The 11439-nt window shown below is 42.8% G+C and overlaps 1 protein-coding gene across 2 annotated transcripts in view; it reads left to right on the top strand.

Annotated features, from left to right (window-relative positions):
* Nucleotides 1–7657: 7657 nt before the first annotated feature.
* The window catches only part of APPBP2 (amyloid beta precursor protein binding protein 2), an 81314-nt gene continuing 77532 nt past the window's right edge, over nt 7658–11439 (top strand). Inside the window, exon 1 of one of the 2 annotated variants that reach the window (XM_010364083.2) lies at nt 7658–8103. In XM_010364083.2, coding sequence (XP_010362385.1) covers nt 7966–8103 — 138 coding nt within the window. In that variant the 5' untranslated portion in view covers nt 7658–7965. The remainder of the gene's footprint in view (nt 8104–11439) is intronic. The other variant, XM_030923576.1, reaches the window with a different exon arrangement.

Genomic DNA, 11439 nt, shown 5'->3' with positions numbered 1-11439 from the left:
GCCTGGCTAATATTTGTATTTTTTTTTTTTTTTTTTTTAGAGACAAGGTTTCACCATGTTGCCCAGGCTCATCTCAAACTCCTGAGCTCAAGCAATCCGCCCACCTCAGCTTCCCAAAGTGCTGGGATTACAGGCATGAGCCACCGTACCCGGCTCCTTATCCTTAAAAAAAAAAAAAAAAAAAAATATATATATATATATATATATATATATATATATATATATATAAAACTCTTCTGGAGCTGGGAGAGCATGATTCTGGATGTTCTGGTTCTCTGTGCTGGTCATAGATTATTGCCATCTTCTTTCTGACACACAAATCTGATCTGTTTACATATATACATGTAATATATATGTAAATTATATTACATATAATATATATTTTAGACGGAATCTCCCTCTGGAGTCTCACAGGCTGGATTGCAGTGGCACCATCTTGGCTCACTGCAACCTCTGCTTCCCAGGTTCAAGCCATTCCCCTGTCTCAGCCTCCCAAGTAGCTGGGATTACAGACATGAGCCACTGTGCCTGGCCCAAAAAAAGATATAAATTTTTAATTTTTGTGGGTACATAGTAGATATATACATTTATGGCGTACATGAGATATTTGATACAGGCATGCAATGTGAAACAATCACATCATGGAGAATGGGGTATTCATCTCCTCAAGCATTTATCCTTTGTGTTACAAACAATCCAATTATGATCTTTTGGTTATTTAAAAAAAATGTACAATTGTTGTTATTGACCACAGTCACCCTGTTGTGCTATCAAATAGTAGCCTTTATTCATTCTATTTTTTGGTAGCCTTTAACCATCCCCATCTCCCTCTCAACCCCCCACTACCCTTCCCGGCCTCTGGTAGCTATCCTTCTACACTCTATGACCATGAGTTCAATTGTTTTGATTTTTAGATCTGACAAATAAGTAAGAACATGTAATGTTTGTCCTTCTGTGCCTGGCTTATTTCACTTAACATAATGATTTCCTGTTCCATCCATGTTGATGAAAATGACAGGATCTTTCTTTCTTTTGAGACGGAGTCTTGCTCTGTCACCAGGCTAGGGTGCAGTGGTGTAATCTCAACTCACTGCAACCTCTGAATCCCGTGTTCAAGTGATTCTCCTGCCTCAGCCTCCCAAATAGGAGACTAGAGGCGTGCACCACCACGCCCAGCTAATTTTTGTATTTTTAGTAGAGATGGGGTTTCACCATGTTGGCCAGGATGGTCTCAATCTCTTGACCTCGTGATCTGCCTGCCTCGGCCTCCCAAAGTGCTGGGATTACAGGTGTGAGCCATCGCGCCTGGCCTGGATCTTTTTTGTTTTAAGGCTAAATAGTACTCCATTGTGTATATGTACCACATTTTCTTTATCCATTCATCTGCTGATGAATGCTTAGGTTGCTTCTAAATCTTAGCTATTGTGAACCGAGCTGCAACAAACATGGGAGTGCAGGTATCTCTTTGAAATACTGATTCCCATTCTTTGGGGTCTATACCCAGCAATGGGATTGCTGGATCACACAGTAGCTCTAGTTGTAGTTTTTTGAGGAACCTCCAAACCATTCTCCATAGTTGTTGTACTAATTTACATTCCCACCAACAGTGTATGAGGGTTCCCTTTTCTCTATATCCTCGCCAGCGTTTGTTATTGTCTGTCTTTTGGATAGAAGCCATTTTAACTGGAGTGAGATGATATCCCATTGACTACTCCTGCTCTTTTTTTGGTTTCCATTGGCATGGAATATCTTTTTCCAACTCTTTACTTTTAGTTTATGTGCGTCTTTATAGGTGTAGTGTGTTTCTTGTAGGCAACAGATCAATGGGTCTTGTTTTTTCACCCATTCAGCCACTCTACATCTTTTTATTGAAGAGTTTAGTCCATTTACATTTGATATTACTATTGATAAGAACTTATTCCTGTCACTTTGTTTTCTAATTGTTTTGTAGTCTTGTTTCCTCCCTGTGTTTTCCTCTAGTGAAAGTGATTTCCTCTGACAATATTATTTAGTTACTTGCTTTTTATTTTTTGTGTATCCATTGCTTGCTTTTTGGTGTGAGGCTACCATGAGGCTTGCAAATACTATCTTATAACCCATTATTATAATCTGATAAAAATTTAACACCATTTACATAAACAAACAAGCAAAAAAAAAAAACTAATAAAAACTCTGTTTTAACTTCATCCCCTTTTTTTAACTTTTTGTTATTTCTATCTTATTATATAGTCTATGTCTTTTAAAGTTGTCACAGTTACTATTTTTGATTGGTCCATCATTTAGTCTTTCTACGCCACAGTTTCTATACCACAGTTATAGTGTTATAATGTTCTGTGTTTTTCTGTTTATGTACTATTACCAGTGATTTTGTACCTTCAGATGATTTGTTGCTCATTAGTATCTTTTTCTTTCTCATTGAAGTACTCCCTTTAGCATTTCTTGAAGGACAAGTCTGATTTGAAATTCCTCAGCTTTTGCCAGGGAAACCTTTATTTATCCACAACCTTTGGGAGTTTGATTATTAAATGCTTTGAGATAGTCTTCTTTGGCTTAAATCTGTTTGGTGTTCTATAACCTTCTTGTACTTGGATATTGGTATCTTTCTCTAAGTTTGGGAAGTTCTCAGTTATTATCCCTTTGAATACACTTTCTACCCAATCTCTTTCTCTACCTCCTCTGTAAGGTCAATAACTCTTAGATTTGCCCTTTTGAGGCTGTTTTCTAGATCCTGTAGGCCTGCTTCATTATTTTTAATTCCTTTTTCTTTTGTCTCCTCTGATCATGTATTTTCAAATAGCCTGTCTTCAAGCTCACTAATTCTTTCTTCTGCTTGAACAGTTCTGCTACTAAAAGACTCGAGGCTGGGTGTGGTGGCTCACACCTATAATCCCAGAACTTTGAGAGGCTGAAGCAGATAGATCACTTGAGCCCAGGAGTTCAAGACCAGCCTGGGAAACATAGCAAAAACTCTATCTCTACAAAAAAATACAGGCCGGGCGCGGTGGCTCAAGCCTGTAATCCCAGCACTTTGGGAGGCCGAGACGGGCGGATCATGAGGTCAGGAGATCGAGACCATCCTGGCTAACACGGTGAAACCCCGTCTCTACCAAAAAAATACAAAAATCTAGCCGGGCGCGGTGGCGGGCGCCTGTAGTCCCAGCTACTCGGGAGGCTGAGGCAGGAGAATGGCGGGAACCCGGGAGGCGGAGCTTGCAGTGAGCTGAGATCCGGCCACTGCACTCCAGCCCTGGCGACAGAGCCAGACTCCGTCTCCAAAAAAAAAAAAAAAAAAAAAAAAAAAAAAAAAAAAAAAAATACAAGCCGAGCATGGTGGTACACACCTGTAGTCTCAGCTACTCAGGGAACTGAGGCAGGAAGATTGCTTGAGCCTGTGAGACTGAGGCTGTAGTGAGCTGATATCTTGCCACTGTACTCCAGCCTGGGTAACAGAGTGTGGCCTTGCCTCAAAAAAAAAAAAAAAAAAAAAAAAGATTCAGATGCATTCTTCAGTATGCTAATTACATTTTTCAGCTCCAGAATTTCTGCTTCTTTTTAATTATTTCAATTTATTCGTTAAATTTATCCAATAGAATTCTGAATTCCTCCTTTCTGTTATCTTGAATTTCTTTGAGTTTCTTCAACATGGCTATTTTGAATTCTCTGTCTGAAAGGTCTCATAGTTCTGTTTCTCTAGGACTGGTCTCTGGTGGTTTCTTTCTTTTTTCTTTTTTTGACACAGAGTTTCACTCTCGTTGCCCAGGGTGGAGCACAATGGCATGATCTCGGCTCACCGCAACCTCCACCTCCCAGGTTTACACAATTCTCCTGCCTCAGCTTCCCGAGTAGCTAGGATTACAGGCATGCACCACCACACCCAGCAAATTTTGTATTTTTAGTAGAGACAGGGTTTCTCCATGTTGAGACTGGTCTCAAACTCCTGACCTCGGGTGATCCGCCCACCTCGACCTCCCAAACTGCTGGGATTACAGGTGTGAGCCACCGCACCCGGCCGGTTTCTTTAGTTTATTTGGTGAGGTCATGTTTTCCTGGATGGTGCTGATGCTATAGATGTTCTTCAGTGTCTGGGCATTGAAGAGTTGGATATTATCAGTCTTCACTGTATGGGCTTGTTTGTACTCGTCCTTCTTGGGAAGGCTTTCCAGATATTTCAAAGGACTTCACTACTGTGATCTAAGCTGTATCTGCTTTAGAGGCACCCCAAGCCCAGTAATGCTGTGGTTCTTGCAGACTTGTAGAGGTACCACCTTGGTGTTCTTGGGTAAGATCTAAGGAAAATCCCTGGATTACAGGCAGAAACTCTTGTTCTCTTCCCTTACATTCCTTAAACACACAAAGTCTCTCTCTCTCTGTGCTGAGCTGCCTGGAGCTGTGGGAGGGATTACCCCAAACCCAGTAACACCGTAGTTCTTTGAAGTTCTTACAGACTCTTAGAGGTACCACCCTGATGGTCAAGGACAGCATCTGGGAGAAATTCTCTGGATTACTGGGCAGAGACTCTTGTTCTCTTACCTTACTTTCTCCCAAACAAATGGAATTTCTCTCTCTGTTCTGAGCCACATAAAGTTGGGAGTGGAGTGACAGAAGTACCCCTGTGGCCACCACCACTATGACTGGATTGGGTTAGAGATGAAGCCAGCATAGCATTGGGTCTCACCCAAGACCTGCTGTAACCACTCCCTGGCTACTGCCTATGTTCACTGAAGGCCCTGGGGCTCTACAATTAGCAGGTGGCAAAGCTATCCAGGCATGTGTCCTTCCCTTCAGGGTGGCGAGTTCCCCCAGGCCCTGGGTAGGTCCAGAGGTACACTCCAGGAGTCATGGACTAGAGTAAAAAATCTCAGAAGTCTACATGGTGTTCTATTGTACTGCAGCTGAGCTGGCTCTCAAACCATAAGACACAGTCCTTCCTACTCTTCCCTTTTCTTTCCAAAGGGAGACTAGCCTCACTCTGTAGCCACCACCACCACAGGCCACGGGGAGTACTGCCATGCTACCATCGATGTTTCTTTAAGGCCCAGGGGCTCTCAAGTTAGTGTGTGGTGAATGCTGTCTGGCCAGAGACTCACCCGTCAGGGCAGTGGGCTCTATTCTGGACCAGGGCAGGTCAGAAATGCCATTTAGGAGTCAGTCCTGGAATCAGGAACCAACCCCAAGGGCCCACTTGGTGCTCTACCCCTCTATGGCCATGCTGGCACCTGAAGCCAACAAGTCTCAGAGGCTCACCCAAGGTCCTCAACGTAGTACCTGGGTATATCTGCTGGTTATTTAGGGCCCAAGGGCTCTTCAGTTAGAAGGTGATGAATACTGCCAGGACTAAGTCCTTCTCAGGGGCCCTTATCCTTTCTGGCAGTTTATCTGCTCTTGGTCAGGACCTCCTAGTCCGTCATACACATCTGAATAACTTTCAATCTGAAAGCAGTGAAGAAGGGATTAAGAGGCCCTTTTATCCAGAGTCCCCTTTGTGACTATATACATTTTTCAATGTCTAACTCAGTGATATATGGTTTGGCTCTGTGTCCCCACCCAAATCTCATCTTGAATTGTACTCTGATCATTCCCACGTGTTGTGGTAGCGACCCAGTGGGAGATCACTGAATCATGGGGGTGGTTTCTCCTATACTGTTTTGTGGTAGTAAGTCTCATGAGATCTGCCAGTTTTATAAGGAGAAACCCCTTTCACTTGTCTCTCTTTGCCTGCTACCATCCATATATGATGTGTACTTCCTCCTCCTTGCCTTCTGCCATGATTGTGAGGCCTCCTCAGCTGTGTGGAACTGTTAGCCCAATAAATCTCTTTCTTTTGTAAAGTGCCCAGTCTCAGGTATGTCTTTATCAGCAGCGTGTAAATGGACTAATATACTCAGCATCTAAGGTCCATATAGCAATCAATATGTGTGTCTGACACACCTTTACCTGTTTACAGGACCTTAGTACAGATCCTGATTTAGCCAAAATGTCCAAGAACATGTGCATTCAATTTCAGGGGATTCATGGATCCCTTCAGGTAGGATTGCTAGATAAAATCAGATGTCCAGTTAAATGTGAATTTCAGATGAACAACAAAGTTTTTTGTTGTTGTTGTTTTTTGAGACAGGGTCTCGTTCTGTCACCCAGGCTGGAGTGTAGTGCCATGATCATGGCTCACTGCAGCCTCAACATCCTGGGCTCAAGTAATCCTCCTGCCTCAGCCTCCTGAGTAGCTAGGACTACAGGTGCACGCCACCACACGTGGCTATTTTTAAATTTTTTGTAGAGATGGGGGTCTTGCTATGTTGCCCAGGCTGGTTACAAATAAGTTTTTAGTATAAGTATGTTCCCTGCAATATTTGCAGAGATAATAGACAATTATTCTTTTATGTGGGGCAGGGATCCTGAGCTTCAAAAGCGCCAGTGTCTACTTAGTGATGAAGGGATTTGCTGAATGAACTAATACACTTGAGTGACTCCAAAGGCATGAGCAAAACTATTGCATGGAACATACTTACATTTCAAAACCATTTGTTGGTTATATGACATTAAGATGTGACTGGGCATTTGTATTTTTTTACTTGCTAAATCTGCCAATCTGATCTTGAGACCATCCACAGCTTTACTAGGTTCATAGATTATAGAACAAGAATTTATATAGACTGAAGAAGATTAAGAGTGTTTCTTTATTTTTTTGTGGAATTATTTAATCACTTAACACTGAAGTAGCAGGTGAAGGGTAAACTGAAAGAACTCTTTCCACTTCTTTTAGCTCTAAATATTCACCAGGACATTATTATTATTGCTGTTTTCAGGACTCACATCGTTATAGAGTGACTATGAGTTTGATAGTGTCACCAACCATTATGGCCAATAATTTCCATGTTAAATTCCTAGAACAGAAAGATGTTGCATCAAATTCTTGAAATCGCAGACTTAGGAAATTAAGTTACATAAACAGCAGATGTTCAGGCTGAGGAAGGAAAGAAGCTGATACAAGTACTCCCAATTATTCAACAATCCCTTGAAGCCACCACTGTAACTAAGGGAATTGAAACACCATTAAGTCCTATCACGGCCACCACTTAGCCTTTTTTCTCTTACTATTATTTGTAATTCCATAATCAAGCTAGTTTTCCTACTAAGTTCTAGGGCAGGAGTTTTCTTTTTTCGGAAATTTTATTTGGATAAAGAAATATGGTCAAAAAGTTAAAACGGTGCAAATGGTTATACAAAGAAAAACAAGTCTCTCTTCTATCGTTACCCCTAGTTCCTGGACCGCGGGTTCTTAACTTGGGTTAGGAACTGCAGTCTAAGGATTTCTAAAGTAATGTGAATTTTCTCAGTGCATAATTTTCAATGTACAGATAATTTTGCTCGTTTGTGGGGAGAGGATCCAAACTTTTACCTGAGCCTTAAAAGGGTCCGTGATGCAGAGAACCTGCTGAAGTAACCGATGCGCCCGAGTGACTCGGAATGGGGAGTGCAGATATCCTGTAATAATTTGTCCCCGTGTGAAAAGTCTACCCCTATCCACACCACTCCACTTCACTCCGAGGCCGCTTGGAAAGGACGCCCCCCGTGGGAGGAATCCAGCTCTTCCTAAGTTTTCCGCCTGCCGCATTCCTCCCCTCCGGCGCGTCGGCGTGCTCTTACGTCATGACGCCGCACACGCAGCCCCGCCCCTGCAGAGATCGGCGCTGGGACGGAACCCGGGTTCCTCTCAAACCCGGAATGTGAGGCTTTGGCCTGGGTGGCCCCTGTTTTGTGCCCCACTTTTTACTCGGGCCTGCGTCCGCTGCCGCCGTCCCTCACTTTGCCCTCGGAGAAGGCAGGGCGGCCGTGCCTCCTGCCGTGCGCCCGCGTGGGTGCCACCGCCCCTCCGAATCCTCCGGGGCCGCAGAGGGGTTCGCTACGGAGGGAGGTGCGGGCCTTCGGGAGGAGGAGGCGGAGGAGGCGGAGGAGGAGGGAAGGAAGATGGCGGCCGTGGAACTAGAGTGGATCCCGGAGACTCTCTATAACACCGCCATCTCCGCTGTCGTGGACAACTACATCCGCTCCCGCCGAGACATCCGCTCCTTGCCCGAGAACATCCAGTTTGATGTTTACTACAAGGTATGCGCCGTGGGCCTGCTCTCTGCTCTCCTCCAGCAACCCCGGGGGCCGCACCCCCTTCCACGTCTGCGAACCCCCGCAGTTAACCCCTCACCCCTCGCAGCACGCTTGCCTCCCGAAACGTCTGGTGTGGTGTCCGCGTTGCCAATGGAGAAGCACCCTATCTGCCCATGCAGTCTCTTAAGCTTTGGGGCATTGAAATCTTCCTAAGGAGTCTTGTCCCCTTTTGGTGTTCCCTTCTACACAGTGGCCCTCTTGGGTAGGCCTTTTGCGTGGACTTCCTCTGTCGCGCCCCTGTCCCACCCAGTCCTTTCCTTCTAGCCAGTATCTTCAGGATAATTTTCCACCCTCTCCTTCCAGTTAAGTGTCAGCATCAGCTGGACTTTTTTCCGTGCTCCTCCCCCGACCCCTTCCTACTTTCTCATCTCGCCGCCTTCCTTACCCGAGTGTTTTGGTGTTTCTGCTTTGTGTTCCTTCGTTTCTCCTTTCCCAACTGGGAAGGAGTTAGGGATTTTTGGAAATGATCTCTGTGTTTTATTTGCATATTCTTTAAAGCTTTGCTTTTTTGTGGGAGAAGAGGGGCTCTGTACTTGAAGTTGAATTAGGGATTTTGTGAAAATGGGAGTGCTCATCAACTGTTTGAAAAGGACAGGGAGAGATCTTTACTGAAAGAGAAAAATGCTTTAGATGGTGTTCCTGTATTTGAAAGTTGCAATCTTGCAGCATTCTTAAATCGCTCCACCTCAAAAATCTGAACAGAAAGTCTCGCAAACCACTCTCCAAGGAGTTTCAAGGGTAAGTGTCCTTAGTTGTGGACTATTTTTGCTGTGTTTTGAGAGTGTAGAGAACTTTATGCACTCAGAGCCTGCCTTTTTCTCTCCCCCACATTTGAATGTGAACACTGGATTTATTATTCAGCCCTCCTTGTCTTGAATCTGCGTCGATAACTCCTAGGTAGAATGTAATTTATTTTTTAGACCTTAAATACTTCCTCTTGATCTGTAAGTTGGCTGGAACAGTGTAAACTGACATTTTAACAAATGTGTATGTTCTTATGTATGTACGGTGTTTTATGGCAATTGTTTTATGGGGAAGATTGTCTGCTTTCTCCAACCCTAGAATTTTTTTTTTTTTCCAGAATTAGCAGTTCTACTAAATCCAGCTGCTTTGCACCAGTTCTAACAATTAAAGTGGGGTTTCCCCCCTGAATATTTGGAGAAGATTCATTTAGGTCATGCATATTATTATTTTGGATTTAGAGAAAAAGCTCCCTTTATTCCTAATCCCTTTGATACATTGATTTACTTTTGTGTATATCTAAGGAAGTTTTGTTCATTTAAGATACATTCCTCCCCAGGAAGGACCAATTAGATGTATCTTTCTCAGCCTGGGAAACTGCAGCTTTGTGTGTGCTCTCTGTCCATTTTATTAAATTATATGTAATCTTGTACCGCATATGTAATCTCGCAGAGGAAATCATTAGGAATGTAATCAAAGTATATTTACTAGTTGAATTCGCTCAGAATACTTGAATATTTTCTAGTAACTTTCACTTCTAATTGAAGCTTTTCATTTGAAGATTATTAGTATGAACAGATGGTGGTTTTGTCAGAATTTCTGTTTCACATAGTTCACAGTTTTAATCTTTCTCCTTTTTGGTACACTTTTACTTCTTATTGAGAGTATGGCATTGTGCTAAGATGAGGGAAGTGTTAAATATGTGCCTGTAACTGTGTTAAGTAGTTTTATGTGTTACCTTGTTTAATCTTCAGAATTAAACTGTGAAGTAGAGTACAGTATAACCCTGCTTTATTGGTGAGAAAGTTAAGTAATTAAAGTCTCCAACCTCATGTTTAGTTTCTGAGTTCTTTGCTTTTTGACTTAGCTATCTATCTTAAGATAGTGGATTATTTTAATGAAAGGTATTATAACACTAATTTTTTTATTAGCCTCTATAGAAGTAGAATGAAAGTCAGTCCCAGGACTCTATTCCAGTCTTCAGTGGAGATAAAAGAATAAATTATTCTTTTTATTAAAATAAAAAAATTGATGGGGTCTTGCTATTTTGCCCAGTCTGGTCTTGAACTTCTGGGCTCAAGCTATGCTCCTGCCTCAGTCTACTGATTAGCTAAGACTACAGGCATATGCCACTGCACCTGGCTTTTCTTCCTTTTGAACACTGTATTAGCATATACATGTAAGAAACTTTTTTTGTGGAGACAGGATCTTACTCTGTTGCCCAGGCTGGAGTGCAGTGGTGATCATAGCTCACTGCAGCCTTGAACCCCTGGGCTTAAGCGGTCTTTCCATCTCAGCCTCCTGAGTAGCTGGGACTACAGGTGCATGCCACCCATGCCTAGCTAATTTTTTGTATAGATGAGGTCTTGATATATTGCCCAGGCTGGAGAAACTTTTTAAAGCAATATAATTGCACACATAAATATAAGATACTCATCCCCTGCCCAACTTGTGAAAATTTTAGGAAGCTTACTGTTTACGATTTCCAGTTTTCTGCACTTTAAAGCCAAGGAGAATTTCATAATTACATCTCTCTTGCAGTCCAAATTTCCATCAGTAGGCATAGTCATAGACAAAATGGTAGTATTTGTGGAATCGTAAATTTCCCTATTCTGCTTGTTTGGTGTAGTACAGTATGACTGTGTTAATTTTTGTAATAGCTTCAGATAAAGGCACAATCATAAAACATTAGGAGATGGGGTTATGAAATGAGTGGAAGGTAAAGAAGTAGGAATATTGACTGCTCCATAAGCAGGGAAGGGAGAGAATAGAAAGGGTAAAATATGAATTTTTTTTTTTTTAAAGAATGGAAGACATTAGAATATATTTGTTGGCTGAATGGCAGAAACCAAGAGAGTGAGGTTAAATATCCAAGTGAGGTGGGAAATAAGTTTTGGAACAAGGTCCCTGAGCAGGAACATGAGTTGATGATTCTTGCCTGTTTTTGGTCTTTCCTCCTTCACTGTGCATAAATTAAGGTATTATCCTTATACTGGAGTTGGGGAGAGAAATCTTCTAAGATCAGAACGAAAGAATTAAAGATATAAAGGCGCAGGGCTCACACCCACAATTCCAACACTTTGGGAAGCTGAAGCAGGAGGATCGCTTGAGCGCAGGAGTTCGAGACCAGCCTAGGCAACATAAGTGAGACCCTCGTCTCTACAAAAGGTAGAAAAAATTATCCAGGCATGGTGGTGCCTGCCTGTCATCCCAGCTACTCGGGAGGCTGAGGTGGGAGGATTGCTTGAGACCGGGAGGTCAGAGCCTGCAGTGAGCTGTTATTGTGCCACTGCACTCCAGCCTGGGCAACAGAGGGAG

The sequence above is a fragment of the Rhinopithecus roxellana genome, chromosome 19 (genome assembly GCF_007565055.1).
Source record: "Rhinopithecus roxellana isolate Shanxi Qingling chromosome 19, ASM756505v1, whole genome shotgun sequence".
NCBI classification, from domain to species: domain Eukaryota; kingdom Metazoa; phylum Chordata; class Mammalia; order Primates; family Cercopithecidae; genus Rhinopithecus; species Rhinopithecus roxellana.
This window is presented reverse-complemented; position numbering and strand designations above follow the sequence as displayed.